Raw genomic sequence first — 16,353 nt, 5'->3', positions numbered from 1 at the left:
AAGGGGGGTAGAGGGTGGGTGCCGAGCTGGGTGAGAAGCATTAGCGGCGGGTGGTCCAAAGCTGAACTGCTGTGGGAGGCAGGAAGTAGCTGTCTCCCGTTTCTGGCAGGTTCGGAGGGTTTTAGGCTATTAGGACCCGAATTTCAGCTTTACTGGCAGCCTGTTATCTTGTTTAAACAGGCTTTGCTGTTTGAGTAGCAGGCCTGGCCAGTGCTGTTACTATGAGCGTTGCAATTGTCACTGGATTGGGGGGCAAAGGGACAGGCAAGCAATGACTCTGACTTCTGGACTGGTTGGAACACACCCCCAACCCAGAGAAGCCCCATCCGTTGCTGGCCTGAGGCCTGCAGGGCTGAGCACTTTAAAATGGGCCACTTCTGAGCCTCCTGTCCCCCTCCCTCCCTGCCTGGACATGCAGCAAGCTGGGCCCTGGGGCAGGAGGGATCTGGGGAAGAGAAGGAGAGGACAAGGTGATGGGAAGGTCAGGGGCCCCATGAAAACCCGGGACTGTCCGAGGGCATGAGGTGTGCCACCCTGAGTTGCTAATCTTTTTGTGTCACATGCTAATCTCCACTCTAGCCAGGGAGTTGTGTGGCCCCAGGACTGTCCGTCCCCAGGTGGCAGCAGAGGCTGGGGGTGATGGGAGCAGGTGCCAGGCAGACCCACCTCACAAGGTGTGGATGGGAACACACCAGTGGAGTCAGGGCCTGGGGCCTCTACACAGAACCCCCTGGGGTTGGCCACAAGGGGCTGAAGTAGGAAAATAAAACCTGAGACCACATCCACCAAGACACAGGATCAGGCAGTTCCTGATCATTTTAAAGCCGGAAGAGTGCCTACTTAGCAAACACCTTTTTGGCTAGTTTTGCCAGACTGAGCCACTGGACAACTGAGCTGAAGTGAGAAAGAACACAGGCCAACTGTCTGTGAAAGACCAGGGCAGCACAAGGCCTGTCTCAGGGAGGGAGGCCCAGCCCTGCTGTCCTCAGTGGTCCCTGCCACACATTTGGGGTCCTGGGCAGGGGAGGAGGCCAGGGGCAGTATGAGGCCTGCAGGCCATTTGTGGAGCAGGGGCACTCTGCACCCACGGCTCCTCCCACCCCACCCCAGCCCCGCACGCGGCTGTGATGCCAATAGGATTGCCGACAGCGTGCACCATCTGGCCCTGCTGCCATCACCCTGCGTCCAGCAGACCGCCCTGGCTGGGCACTGGAGAGACCAGTGCCCCTGACGGACCGGGCACTGTGTTCATGGCAGATGATGAGCAATACCAAGAGCAGGATCCAATTGGGCCTGAAGCTGTGTAGCAAATTAAGGTGGTGACTAGGGGGGGTGCTTCAGATAGGGGGCTCACAGAAGGCCTTGGGGAGCTGGTCCTCTCTGTGGGAACCCAAGGGAAGGAAAAGCATAGCAGTGGTGGAGGCCCTCAGGCGGGGAGGGGCAGGATGAGTCAGGGAGCTGGCGGAAAGCATGGTATCATCCTCTGTGATAGAAGCGACTGGAAGGGTTAGGCTCTGCAGTGGTAGGGCCATGACAGAGTCATGGAGCAGAAGCAGGGAGACAGTCTGGCAAGAGATGGTAGCACTGGGAAGGAGAGGTGTGGACAGCTTCCAGGTGTGTCTGGAAGTATCATCGATGGGACAGGATGCAAGCAGAGCCCACAGCCTGACACTGGGCCCTCTGCACACCGTAGCCCCACACACACACACCTGGCCTCTGCTAGGGTTGTGCCCATGGCCTGGGGTGCTTTCTCCTCTAGTGGCAGAAATCAGCTCATTCATCAGTGCCCAGCCCAGCCGGCACACCCCCCTCCGTGCCACCTGCCCTCAAGCTTGCGTGGGGTGGTGCCGGACAGCTGGTGGCATGTGTGTCCTTCCCCTAGGGAGACTCGGTTTTCATAAGCCAGGACTGCTCCTTGCTCTTCTCTGTTTGTCCCTCGAGGCAGGAGTGCGCACTACATTCAGTAGGAGCTTAAGGTGTATCCAAGGGACTGACTGAGGTCCGGAGAAAAGGGCAGCTGAAGCAGCCAGGGGAGGTTGGGCTTGCATCTCAGTGCTGCTGCACCCAAACAGTGGTGCTCAGTGGGTGGGACACTGGGCCTCCAGCCTTCTCTCATTATTGCCTATTGACCACATTTCTGTTGTGACTCATTGCATGATAGCCCATAGTAACTGCTGTCTGATGGCTCGCAGGACCCAAGGCTCTCGGGTAAGGTAAAGCTCAAGGAGAACCAAGGCAGCCCTCCATGGATCTGGCCGCAGAGTGGGTGGGTAGCCCTGTTGGAGCAGACAGTCTGAGGGCTCCTCACTCAGGCCCTCACCCTGTAGGGTTGCTTCCTGACTTGCTACGGGTTCAGCTGCTGACCCTTTCAGCCTATCCACCCATGCCACCCAGGGAGCCCTAAAGCTGGTAAGTCAGAGAGATAAAGGGGTCAGATGGAAGAGGGGTGGGTGCTGATCTGAGTGGACATCTGACCAAGGGTCAGAGAGCAGGGGTAACCATGGCCTACACTGGGGAGGCCTGTGGCTGGGCCCAGGGACATGAGAACAGGATGGGATAGGAAGACATCAAGTGGGAGGGTGTGGGGGTGCTGAGGAGAGGAAGCCCCCAGTTGCTGCGACAGATAGAGGGGAAGGAGGGGCATGAGCTGCTGTCCCTATGTGTGGACAGGGCTGTGTCCGTCTGTCTCAGCCTGGGCATCTTGAGGGTTTACACACAGCTATGGGGGCAGCGCATCTCCAGGGCCTTGAGGGCCTAAGTTTGGGGGGTGGGTGCAACCGACCCGGGCCTGGCAGCAGTGGGAAGCAGGGCTGTCCTGAAGGGGAGTGCTGCTCACCCCAGGGGTCCTGAGTGCCTTGGAGGAGGGGAGGAGGGTGAGCAACAGTGCTTCCTGGCTTGCCCACATTGCCCTGGTGGCTCTCCTCTCTGTGCTGTCCCTGCATATTGGCTCCAGAGGCAGTCAGGGGCTCATTGATTCATTAACCTCATTAATCCAGTTCTCTAGTCTGGCAAGGCAGCATTTAGGTTTGTGGGAGGAAGAAGTAGGAAATGCTAACCAGATTGGTTTGGAAGTGACCCTGGTCACCCAGCTCTGTCCCCAGACATGTCCCCCTTTCCTGAGGCCAATAGCAGTGGGGGATGACTAGGCCTGGGTGGCTGTCGTTGTACGGGGGGGCTCTCCTTGGGCGATGGGGGTGGTAGGCCTGGCAGCGGGGCCTGGGCAGGCCAGGTTAACCCTATGAGCCCCAGTTTCTATGTAAAATGGAAATATCAGGAAGAACCCCGCTGTGGCTTCCCTCCGTGGCATGTCTGGGAGCCCCTTACAAGCCTCTTCTCTGAGATGAACAGAACTGGACATCTAGGCATCAGGGTAGCCTCCACACAAAGGAAGAAGCAAGGCCCAGAGCCATCAGGGGCAATTGTTGAGGTTAACACTGCCACAGGCTAACTCTGCCAAGGGCCAGAAACTATCAGTGACACGACCTTCAGTGACACTACCAGCACCTCACCTCCTCTTCCATCGGGAGGCCCCCTCCACCCAGGGGTGCTCCAGCCAGGAGTAGGTCACAGAAGGACCTCCCCTCTTCTCTGTCCACTACCCTGTCCCTCAGGAAGCGTGGGATCCACTCAGCTCCCAAAGACCCTCCCCTACCCCCCAACAAGTAGATAGTGATGGACAATATTGGTCATTCCAGCCAGCCAGGGCCAGGCCCGTGTGCCCCTGGGAAGGGACTCCTGGCCCAGCTCAAGGATTGGCAGCCTCCTGCCATCGGTCTGTGTTGCTGTGTGAGGCTCTGAGGGTGGAGTCTTTCTCCTCAGTTGTCATGGAAACAGCAGTGAGTCTGCTGAGCATCTGAGTACTCGGCTCAACAGAGGGAGGGGAGCAGCCACCCTGGGTGGCAGCTGCTATGACAGACTCTCAGCAGCTCAGCATTTGGAAGGACCCCAGGGGCTGACATGCTCTCAGCTTGGTGAGCACAGAGGGCAACTCAGAGGCCTCCTTACCCACTGTCTCCCTGTTGGCAGCTGGACCGTAACCACATCTGCCCTCTTGTCTGCACAGTTATGGTGATTTCCATCCAGGCCTGGGTGAGCCGAACACACAGGCCCTGCCTTCCGGGAGACAGTTCCAATGAGGGGACACATACCATGCGGCAGGGGAAGAAGGTAAAGAAACATGGATTCCAGCAGGCAACAACCTTGAGCTGGGGCTGCCTGGGGAGATCCAAGCATCCTGTCCCCATCCCTGCAGGCATGAGCCGAAATGACTCAGGCCTCCTCCCCCTGCTCCCGCACTGGGCCTCTGCCAAGAAGGAGCAGTCGTGCTGCCTCACTGAGTGGTTTTTGTCTGTCTGCCCATCCCTTCCTCCTACCATTACCTCACAACTGCATCCCAAGCTCCTTGAGTTCAGGGGAGTGTGTACAGTGGCCTCCCCCTCCAGCTCAAAAGGAGAGTGGCAAAGACCAAGAGAGACTTCCCTGCAGCATAGCCGTCTGTCCGCCGGTCAGGAGCACAGCCACAAATCCCTAGGCTCCCACCAGGCAAGGGAGGTGAACTCAGCCCAGCCGCAGAGGGACACCTCAGAAAGTCTCGGGCACTGCCTGATTTCGGTGTGGGGTGTGGTGGGGTGTAGAGACAGGCAGGATGTTGGCTGGAGATGCTTCTCAGCAGAGGTGAATGGCAAAGGATGTCTTGAAGCCCAGGTATGCTGTTTGACCCCAGTTCCTCACTGAGTCCGTAACTCCTCTGAAAGGAGAGCAGAGTATCCGAACGTTGACCAAACAGCATCTTTATGAAAACAGCACAGGGCCTTGTGCCCAGATGAGGTTCTGCTGGTCTAGCATCCTTCTTGCCCCCAGACCCCACCCTGTCTCCTGCTCCTAACAGTACCTGTCCCTCTTCCACTGCTTCCTTTAGGGACAGCCCCCAAGGTACAGTGTGAGGAGGCCTCCAGCTGAGGATGGGGCTCTTGCTCTGTTTCTTGCCACCACCACCCTGTCCCCGGGGGAGACCTTCTGCCTGTACCCCTCAAACTGAGGGTAGATCCAGGCCAGGGTGAGCTCCTCTTGGACAAGCTAGAGCCTAAAAGGGAATTGAACCCTGGAAGAATGAGGACCCTCAGTGGACTTATGAACTGGCTACGGAAGCAAAGGGTTTTGAGCCAATGGGCAGCCTGCAGTCTGGGCCCAGGCTGGCCTCTTCCTCATCCCTAGATCAGCCTCGTTTTCATAGCCACCTGGCAGGGCCATCTGAGCATCCCCTGGCCACTCTAGACTTCTCTGCAGCTTTACAGGAAGAGAAACATACACATATGTTTGTCTTAGCGCCAAAGACCTGCCGCCCCACTTCTTTGGAGACAAAGAATAAGCTGTTTCCCTGAGTGACTGACGCCATCCTTGGAGTGGTTTTACTCTGGAGGCAGAACCCTGTCTTTACACCAGTCCACAGCTGCAAACACACCTAACACAGGCCCTACCCACCCCTTGCTCCTTCCAGCCAGTACCTTGGGGCATAGGTCTGAGGGTGGGGCCCACTCCCCCTATTCCTGCTGGAAAAGTCTGGAGACAGCAAAGCCAACTTCACCTTGGTAGGGTTCAGAATGGGCCAGGGAAGTCTCGGAGGCTCCTCCCGCCCACCAGTCCCAGAGCACAGGATTCCGGGCCTCACCTGCTTCTGCTGGCGATGCAGCGGGAAGAGGCAGTTGGCACTGCACTGAGGGTGGGCACCAGACTGCCCACTGGGACATGCCACTCACCGGGTCAGCAATGCCCCACCCTTCAGACCACGCCCTGCCAGCTGACGGGGAGCCCCCGTCTTTGGTGCCCCCAAGCTTCCACCACAGAGGGAGCCCAGAGGGGCCAGAGGCTTGGCTGTTACTTTGTGAAGAGTGCCAATTTGATGTCCAGCCCCATATGAAACCTCCCCCTTGGCCCATCCGGCCATGGTGCTGCCAGGCAGCCTCAGTGCCCAGGTCCCACCCTTGGTGCCCTTGGCACCTGGCACTCTGCTGCCCGGGGCTAGGCCCGGTGGCTCAGCTGCAGGGTGGGCAGCTATGGGGCTGGCTCCATCCATGGTGAATGGAATTCATTCATGTGCATAGCCCAGCCTCCAGCCTTACTTCCAGTGTGAAAAGCCGAATTCACAGTTCCCATGAACAAACACTCCAGGCTTTTCTACAACAGGCAGACTTGAGCTTTCCAGGTTATAGCAAAACTGAGACCTCATATTAGAGATGAGGAAACTGAGTCCCAGGGCAGGACAGAGCCTCCCTGGGCTCTGAGGCCCCAGCTGAGCCAGTGCCAAGGCCTTGGCCCCCTGCTGCATCCCTTCTACCACCCCTCCCAGCTTACCCACACTGCAGCTCTATGCCTTGGCTGGTCTTTACTCCAGGGCCTTTCCCTGCCCTTCCTTTTTCCTTTCGGAGCCCTACCCCCTATAAGGCCCGGTAGAGATACCTCCTGCTCCAGGAAGCCTCCTCTTTTGGCTCAGTCATACCCCTGATGGCCGCTAGCAGCCACAGTGTCTGGGCATGGGGACTTAGCTTTCCCTGAATGTCACATTTCAGTCCTCAGCCACCTTGTGAGGAGGCACGCTACTCAACCTCGTTTTACAGGTGGAGAAACTGAGGCTCAGAACAGCTGAGAGCTGGTGACTCACATATCAAGGATCCTGACCCTTGTTGACCGCTCCACAGCCACACCACTTCATTCATTCCATCCTGCCCGGGACAAGCTCATTGACGACAGAACCATTGGCTCTCCCCTCGTCTCCCTTATGCTTAGAACAGCATCTCATGCAAAAGGGCACCTGGAGAGGATCTACCAGGGAGATAAGGAAGGAGTGAGGATTGCAGGGACTCAGCAGTGAAGGGGTGTTGAAGTGTTGACAGGCCGAAGTTTCCAGGTCAACTTGACCCTAGGGTTCAGGCTAGTGCTGGGAAGAGTTGAAACCTTGACATCCCCTGCATTTTGTGTGAGATCTAAAGCTGGAGACCTCTGTGGATACCAGCTGGCTGTGCCCTGTGCTGTGACCACAGTGAGCCCTGTGCCGGACCCTGGAGAGTGGGAACCTGGTGAAGAGTGAGCAGACAAGGAGACAGGACGGGTCAGCACAGAGCCTTCCCCAGCCACACAACATAACACATGCTACCACCTCCTAGCATATCCCCCACTCAGATTTACCCATCAATACAGGCAGGCCCCCATTTGGCCTTCCCCATGTTCCAAGGGTCTAGTTGATGGCATGTCTAGCATGAGTCAGCATTTGCATATGGCTGCCCAAAACCAGTGTGACCCTGGAGGGTCAGGAGGTGCTGGTCCCACCCCCCCCCCACTAGAATGTGTGTCCACATAAGAGAAGAGGGCATTGGGAACAGGGTGGACTGGACCAGTATCCCAGGAGGACTACAGAGCTGGGAGCTGGTATGGAAACCAAGGCCACCTGTAGTGTGGGGACCCCACTTTCTCGGGACCCCAGAGGGAGCAAGGAGCAGCATCCATACATTCTACCCCTTCTTGGAACAGAATAGTGGGGGACCTGTGTGATAATAACAAGGCAGCAAGGTTGGCTAAGCGCCTGTATCTAGACAGGGGCCATGCAGCATGCCTATGGCTCCGCCCACCCGACAGCTAGATGGGGCCTCAAGGCCCAAGAGACAGGTGGAGGACCCAGGGCCCCACAACCAATGATGGAAACCGTATGAGTCTTTGTGTGCATTTTCTCCATTAAAAGCCACACCTTTTGATGAGGCTGCTCTTACTACCTTCTCACAGATGAGGGGCTGAGGCACTGAGAGACAAGCATTTTGCCCAGAGTGACACAGACTAGAGACAGCCTGTGTAAGGTACTGCGGAGCGGGTGAGGACCAGGAACAAGGAGTGACGTGGAGGTGGGGGCTGGGAGAAAGATGAGAGCACCCACATCATGAAAGGCCGGCATGCCCCTCTGAGGAGTCCAGCTTTTGCCCCAGGAGCTCAGTCAATAAATCTGGGAATTGAGAGGGTTTCAGAGCATGCCCATGCCCCTTCCCCACAGCTTAGTCCTCAGTCCCAGTGGTGGTCAGTGAGTCACCACATACAGGACCTGGGTCCTAACAGAACACCTGTGGTGGCCTGTGAGGAGAGAACAGGAAGGGCACCACCCTGTGGGCACCCGGAGGTCTGGGTGGCCATCAGGAGAGGTGCAGTGGATACAGGTCAGACCTTGAGTCTCTGAGGCCCTGGGCCTCTTTCTCTTGCCTGCCTGCCCACCGTTTGGTGCTGCTGGAAAGTGACATGTATGTTGCTGTGTGGGTTGGTCAGGCTATGTTGTAAGGTACCCAGCTCCAAAAACAGGCCCCACCCCTCGTCCGCCCCAGAGGCCTGTTGAGTTGCAGAGATGCTGCACACACAGGACCCCACACTCTCTATCACAGACTGTGGAGGCAAACTGCACGAGACCAGAAACTGGCTCAGGCTTCGGGAGGCAGGGAGGATGGCCCAAGAGGGCAGGAGACTGAAATGAGCCCCCTAGAGAGACAAGTTAGAAAGACCCAAGGCAGGCTGGGCTGGTAACCTGGTAGTCCTTAGCCAGCTCCCTTACCCTGTTCCCCTACCTCCCTCTAGAAACTACAGTGCCTTAGGGGGCTGAGCAGTGCTCCCTGCCCCAGCCATGCAAAGAACCAGAATTCACTCAGAGAGGGACCCAGGACCACGGCTGGAGGACACCCGCTGTCCCCTCTGCCTCAGGCAGGCCAGTGAGCTCTCAAGTCAGTAGGAGGCAGATGTTCTGGAAGAGGCTGTGTGGGAAACGTTTGGACAGACCCTTTTGCCTGTAGCAGGGCTCATTATCCTCACGTGCAAAGTGCAGCAGCTGTACCTGAGTGTCCATGATTGGGTTCTAGGCTGGATTTCTGGGACAACCCTCTCCCACCCAGCCAGCACGCAAGGAAACCAAAGTCTGCCTTGTCATGACAAAGCTCATGGGCCTGACCTGTTAAATCAGAGAAACGATGGTAACTGGAGGTGCTCAGCCTAGCACTTGGGGCTGTCCTGTGCCCCACTAAAAAGCTAAGGGAACCTACTGCAAAGACGCAGGCCTCCTTGAGGGAGGTGGGTCTTCCACTGAGAGGTGAGAGGAGACAACAGACAGCCCTGTGCCGGGGCAAGGGGCAGTGAGTGGCCTGGGAGAGTGCCCAGTGGGCAGCAGCAGCAGCCATGGGAAAAGGCTCAGTAGATCTGGGCTCTTCTCATATCAGCACCTTTATTCCTCCTCACAGTTATCTTGGCATTGAATGCCGTGACCATCCCATTTTACAGATGAGGAAACTGAGGCCCAGAGAGAAGAAATGACTTGTCCAAGGCACATCAAACACCGGTGGTGACAGTGAACACCAGGCACCTGGCTCCAGACCCTGTACTTGTAACCGGGGATAGGGGACAGCCCTTTTGTGACACGAGGAAAGCCATCATAGAGAATCAGAACCAAGGGGCAACGTACCAACTCCCCCCCCCCACCACCACCACCACCACCACATGCAGGCTCTCCTTTGCATCCCAGCTCACCCTGGCTGTTGGCCTCAAAATGTAGCTGGTCCCATCCAGGCGACCATGGGTGCTATCACATGGTAGCCATGTGCCTGGTGAGGGCCTCTGCTGCCAAGTTCAGCACTGAACAAAGACTCCAGACTCACAGGCCAGCTAGCTCCTTAGCAACAGGCCATTAGGTCCAGCCTGGTGACATCCACAGGCCACCCTAGGGGAAAGTTCATTCAGTGACACTGAGTATATTTGGACCTGTCCAAGCAGGAGCTTTCTTTTTTCAAATGGCCAAGAAATTACTTCTTTACCAAACCCCAGGGATTACATCCAGCCACCCAACTGCCTCTTGCTGTCTGACATGCTTTGTTGCAAATCACTGATTTCTCACCATTGGGCAGTAAGATTCCCGCCACTGCATAAGCTTCTGATGGGAATCATCTGCTCCATGTTATTTATATAAATGAATGCGCAGACAAATCCCAGACTCCTAGAAAGTGCCATTTTGCTGGTGAGCAGGCCCTGGGGAGAGCTGGGTGGGCCTCAGAGCCCCTGGCTGGCATTGCAGGCAGCTGCTAGTGGGTGCGTTTCCTCCTGGGTGAAACAACCATGACTGCTCCACTGGCAGCTGGAGCGGTAAAGGCAAGAAGGGCTTCTTCCTGGAAGAGCAAGCGGTTGTTGGAGATACAGGGCTCTTAACTGAGCCCTGGGAGTCAGCCTGTCTGGGCCCCCATCTCCCCATGTGTGAAATCTGTAGCCTCCTGTTCACAGCACAGCCATGGGCTGCAGAGGTGGCCTCTCAGGTTCTGGGTCCAAGAGGATGTTTGTGTCAGGCTAATGGAAATTTCACAGGACAAGGGGGTGATATACTAGCGATGATCCCAAAGTTGCCCCTGCCTTCATTTGCCATAGGGTCCCAGCGGCCCAGTTGGACCTCAAAAGGATGGTGCCCAGTTTTCTCTTACCACCTTTGGGGCCCTCAGCAGCAGCTCTGACCCATGATACCAAGTGGGCAGAGGCACAGGGGAACTAAGCGACATGGGGGAGCCCCACCCAGGCCGAGGAGCAGAAGAATGGGGCCACAGCTGGTGTCCAGGCTGTGCATACCTACCGAGGGCTGTAGCGAGAGGTACCAGGGGAAGCCCTAAAGGCCAGACTGAGGGGCTGGGACTTTACCCTGGTGCAGGATGCATAGCCAGACATGTGCTGCTGCGAGGTGAACAGAGATATGGGGGCGGAAGTAGAGGAGCTTCCAGGAAGAAGGGGTCTTAGGTGAGGCCATAGCGAGCAGAACGTGGAGAGGAGGGGAAGGGAGGCCCTGGAAGCTGGGCGGGGAAGTACACCAGTGGCATTCCTCCCATACTCACACTCATGCAAGCTTCACACAGTTTCCAGAGTTACAGCCCAAAATAGCACGTTCCTTTTTCAATGATTTATGCTTTGAGGTGTCAGGACACTGCTCTGCCCACCTGGGAGCAATTGGAATGAAGGAGTGAGCACACCACAGTGACAGTAGCACTGAGGGCACCGAGTCAAAAGGCCAGGGGACTCCAGCTCCACTCTGCCCACCGTCACCAGCTCTCCTCAGCCAAGGGGCCTCATTTGCAGTTACAGGGGGCCCTGGCCAAGTGGCACCCCTTGTGGGCCATGAGCACCCAGAGAGCAGTAGGGGATGACAGGTGGAGTGCAGCATCTAGCCTGGTGCTTCACAAGCTCTGAAGGTCATGTGCATTTCTACAAGCCAGTACCCAGTCAGTGCCTTCTGCAGGCTGTGCTGAATCCTGCCTGGCAGGGCCCATGCAGGCAGGGCATCTACACAGATAGAGGTTTTGTGGTTATTCTTTGATGCCTATCACCTCGCAGGTGTGTAAATGATGGCCAGCGTGATTACCCATGATTTATCCCAAGGAAGAGAGATAAGCAGGAAACCTGAGCCCCCAAAAAACACAAAAGTAAGAAGGAGACTCCTGTTCTGTGGTCCTAGGCAGTAGTGATCCTATGAGCGTTTGTGAGGCACTGCCAAGGGCATGGCTGCCCTGTGAGGAAAGTGCCTGAGTTCCCAGATTTTCAAGTACAGAGGAACATGAGGCTCAGGGAGATGTCTAAGGACCAAAAAGTCTGCCAAGAGCTGTCTGTGGGGCAGAGGTTCACATGGGACAGGAAGGACTGGTCAGTTGGGGCTGAAGTCAGGAACCTGGGGTGGATATTGAACAGGAAGAGCAACTGAGATGGCCATGGGGTGGGAGGGGCCATGTGGCCCGTTGACCCCTTCAGTGCCACACAGGGCCTGCCCTCAAAGGACCGACCAGCAGAGGCCTCTGCATGAGCACCGGCCAGCACATACGTGCTGTTTCAGCATGCTGAGAACACCCTCCTGCCCCTCCACTTCCCAGACTCTACAGCCTGCCCAGAGCTGCTGGGCTTGGACCAGGTATGAGGGCTACCTTGGCTCTCACCCCAGGTGACCCAGCAGATACCCATTCTAGGAGCCTGGCTGTGTCCTGGCTTCTCTGCCTGGCCCCCACTCCATGAACACCAGCTCCATACCCTGGGAACTGGCCTGCTGGGTCCTACCTGCTGGTGGCCAGCCTGTCCCCCTCTGAGTCCTGGGCACCTGTCATGGCTCCATCACCTGACATGAGAGCTGGGGCCTGTCACTGGCCCTTAGGGCATGCTCAGCAAGTGTTTGCTCATTGAATTCATGCATATGTGCTAATGACTGTTTCTGTTATTTATCTGATGTGAAGTTTGGGGTCAGAAGCACAGCCCCTGATTATGACATCGTTCCTGTCAGAATTGATAGCTCTGTTAGGCTTTACAGTGTGGCTTCCAGAAATCCATTAGAGCTAATTAGTCTCCAGCAGAATGTGACATTCCTAGACCACCACTTATTCACTTTTGGGAACATCATGTGGCTCCTCCAGGCACTGCTGGGGATGGGAATCCTGCATCTTATTTCTCTCTGGAGAAGGGTCCCCCCCGCCCCTGCTTCCCCAAGACCTGAAACCACCCACTTTCCAGGGTTTCTGGTATTTCTTAGCTCATTCTAAAGAAGGCACAAGATTGGTTTTGTAAAACCTCTTCTCCAAGGTGGAATATGGGATCTGAAGACCACTTCTCTGAGGTTGGAGAGTAATGACAAGTACCTCTGGGCATCCTCTCCCCACTCAACCTGGTTCCTTCCTAGCGCTGATGCTATTAGACCATGTATCTCAGACAATTCAGGATCTCTGGGAGAGCAAGGTTTCACTGTGGCATCCTCCTGGACAGCCCCACCTGGGGTGATCTCACTTGGGTCCAACAGTGCTGCCCATCCACCCTCCAAGTGAGCCTGAGCTCCTGGTTGTGGAACATGGAGCACATTTCCTGCCTCTCCAAGCCTCAGTTTCTTCATCTGTAAAATGAGAATCAGAAGGTGTAAGGACTGAACAAACTGGCATGCCATGGCCACACCATCAGCACCAGCTGCAGCTTCCTTTGTTGTTACCATGTCACCGGTGATATAATCTAGTCAGAAAGTCCTTAATTCCGACACCCTGGATCTAAACTAAACTAGTTCCGGGCTTTGTTCGGACATTTGGCTTGTTTGTTTTATTTTAAAATGAGGGGCAGCTTTCACCATAGTAACTCACCAGCAGTTCTTTTTAGAAGCTAGAATTGTCAGTTCTCTGTGGAAATGGTGAGTGGTGAGTTTGGGAGTCAGACAAATACATTATGTTCCCTAAAAACTCAGTTACTACAACCCATTTAAGGTCCTCAGAAAGAAGGGGGTAAATAAGGGCCATTGCCACACTCTGGTCACTGAGCCTGGTAGGCCTCTGTCCTCACATGAGTGCCATGACCTGGGCGGGGCAGAGGGGCCTGAGCCTTCCCCAGCTCTCTAGACTGGAGCCTTCGGTTTTGGAAGCACAGGCTGTTAGTTCACAGATCTGGCTGAGGACTGACAGCACCACGTGGCAGGATCGAGGCTTAGAGGACTGGCCCAAGCCCTAACGGGCTGGAGCTGCTGGCTGGGCAGGAAGTCGGCCACGCTCACATTGAGGGAGATGCAATGGCAGCATGAGGGACTTGAGCCAGCCTGGGATGGCAGGGGATGGGGCCCTTAGCTATGAGCTTGGAGTTGCCCAGGTCGCTGCCGCTAAGGGAGGCCATGCAGCAGCCCCGAGCCACAGAGGAAGCACCAATGAAGCAGAAGCGCCCATTACTAACAAGTGTCAGGGTGCGGAGGGCGGTGCCAGCCACTGTAGGGGCTCCAGAGCCCGTGGGAGGCAGGTGAAGACAGACTTGGCCTCGCAGAGGAAGACTTCCCAATAAAAGGGTGAATTTTGCAGGGCCAGTGCTGGGCTGGGAGACCTTCCCAAGGGGCCTTTCTCTCTGAAGAGCTGTGGGTCTAGGGCCTTTCCTTGCTGCATCCCCTGATTAACACCAGCATTTTCCTGCCTGCAGAGTCGAATGGCAGAGAGCCTGCGCCTTTTTGATTCCATCTGTAACAACAACTGGTTCATCAACACCTCACTCATCCTCTTCCTGAACAAGAAGGACCTGCTGGCGGAGAAGATCCGGCGCATCCCGCTCACCATCTGCTTCCCTGAGTACAAGGGCCAGAACACCTACGAGGAGGCCGCTGTCTACATCCAGCGGCAGTTCGAGGACCTGAACCGCAACAAGGAGACCAAGGAGATCTACTCCCACTTCACCTGCGCCACCGACACCAGTAACATCCAGTTTGTTTTTGATGCGGTGACAGACGTCATCATACAGAACAATCTCAAGTACATAGGCCTTTGCTGAGGAGCTGGGCAGGCCAGTTTGCCTGTGGCGAAACCCCTGGGGTGTCACACCCCCACTCGTGCTAGGGAGACCCAGCCTAGGGGCAGAAAACGGGGGACCTGAAAAATGTCCCCCCCCCGGCCCTCCACCTCCTTGGCCCCCACATTTCCGCAAACATAAATATATATGGATAGATTGCTAGGTAGGTAGACACACACATGCACACACACACACACACACACACACACACACATATGCACACACACAGTCTGGAGATGGCAAAGTTCCCCAAAGCGTTGAGGCCTCTTGAAGACTTAAGCAGTTGTCACCACGTTCACTATGAGCCCTTTCTGCCCCCTTCACTTTGCCTTCCCGAGCCGGCCCCGCTCTGCATGGGGGTCCTCGTGGGACTATGAGGAGAGGCGGCTGGGTCATCTGGAGGAAGCCAGCTCTGCCCAAGCTTGGGACTGGGGACCTTGCTGCTGACCAGGAGGGAGGACCAGAGCAGGGTCCATGCGCCTTCCCTGCTGGCCACACCTACTGCTGGCCTACTCTGTACCACGTTCGTTCTGGAACCAGGGTGCAAGGCCAGATAACAGCACTAACCAGACCTCTAGCCACTCACAGCTCTTTTTAAACAGCTTCAAAATATGCAGCAAAAATCCACACAATAACATGAGTGGCACGATTTGTTTCAAACTAGGCCAGCTGGGTTCCAGCTTTTCTTCTACTAGTCTGATGTTTTATAAATCAAAACCTGGTTTTTCTTCTCTGACATCCTTTTTTTTGGCCAAATCTCGTGGTGTTTCGCAGAAATATGGAAAATTTCAAATGCAGTTGAGTATTCTTTTTTAAAATGCAGATTTTCAAAACATATTTTTTTTTCAGGTGGTCCTTTTTGTGTCTGGCTTGCTGAGTGTAAAAGTTGTTATCTGGATGAGTCTGTCCCTCTGCTCCCGAGCGACACTGGGGCGGACGGCCGCCCTGTGGCAGCCTCGCGGGGCCGCGTTGTACATAAGCCTGTGCAGCGTCCTCTTGTTACTGGTGCGATTTCTGCTTCGTTTTTATTTCAGAAAATAAATGTGATGTATTTAAAGAAGGTTCTTCACCTAGGAGCGAATGAACAATAGCTAAATGTCTTTGGTATTTAAAGAGTAAATTATCCATTGGCTTTGCAAGTGGAGGAAGGGGAAGCAAGAGATGGGGCCCTGGCCCCTGCACACCTTACACCTGAGATGGGCTGAGAGCAGCTACAAGTCCTGTGAAGGCTCAGCGAGCGTTGTAGCCTGAGGGAGGCCCTGCTGGGACCTCGCACTCTGGCCCTTCATGTCCCAGGGCCTGTGGCACCCACCATCATGGAAGGACCTTGGCCAAGGGCCGCATGTAAATATGAACCCCCGCTGTTGAGAGGGAAGGCACCGCCAGAGCCCTTGCCAAATCTCCTTTTCTCTTAGCCTCTGTTCGGTACCTATATGTCCAAGGTCAGTGTGTGGAATCACAGCCAAGGACTTTAAGAGATGTACAGAGGGAAAGAGGAGCTGGTGATTGTATGAAAGTTAAAGATTGTCTACTTTAAGAAAATAAAATACCCTGAATGAGCTGAGCCTTGTCCTGATGTGCTGTATGTGTGTGGCTGACATCTGGGAGGGTGCCCAGAGACACCTTCCGTGCCCAGGGTGCTTTTTCTCTCCCCTAACCCACACATTTAGGCAGAATCATTTGGAAATCAAGACAGGGGGAGGCCTGCCAGGCCCCTGTGTCTGGAGGAGCTGAGGTTCAGGGGTGATGGTGGCTCCAAGACCCCTGCCCAGCAATGGCCCAGGCTGCACCAACACCCAGACCCATCATACCCTAAAGACACCTCTGCCAGAGTCAGACTCATCCCCACAGAGTGGAAGAGGTAGAGAGCCTGGAGGGTGCTGACAATGCCCAACAGTATAGGGTGGGTCCTGCAAGGTGTGGGGAGGAGGGGTCCCCCCCACTATCCCACCGTTTGCCGACTCTGGCTTGTGTGGTTAGAGGCATCTCCATGTGGTGGAAAGCACTAGTTAGTAGTCAAGCAACTTT

General features: G+C 55.6%; 2 protein-coding genes across 2 annotated transcripts in view; one reads left to right on the top strand and one right to left on the bottom strand.

Annotated features, from left to right (window-relative positions):
• GNAZ (G protein subunit alpha z) overlaps positions 1–15,880 on the top strand; it is a 53,436-nt gene extending 37,556 nt beyond the window's left edge. Inside the window, exon 3 of the mRNA XM_047828834.1 lies at positions 13,963–15,880. Within this exon, the coding sequence (XP_047684790.1) occupies positions 13,963–14,307 (345 nt within the window). The 3' untranslated portion in view covers positions 14,308–15,880. The remainder of the gene's footprint in view (positions 1–13,962) is intronic.
• RSPH14 (radial spoke head 14 homolog) overlaps positions 1–16,353 on the bottom strand; it is a 79,907-nt gene that overhangs the window by 49,193 nt on the left and 14,361 nt on the right. The window lies entirely within an intron of this gene.

This window comes from Prionailurus viverrinus, chromosome D3 (assembly GCF_022837055.1).
Source record: "Prionailurus viverrinus isolate Anna chromosome D3, UM_Priviv_1.0, whole genome shotgun sequence".
Taxonomy (NCBI): Eukaryota; Metazoa; Chordata; class Mammalia; order Carnivora; family Felidae; genus Prionailurus; species Prionailurus viverrinus.
Note: the sequence above shows the minus strand (reverse complement) of the source record. Positions and strands in the feature narration are given on the sequence as shown.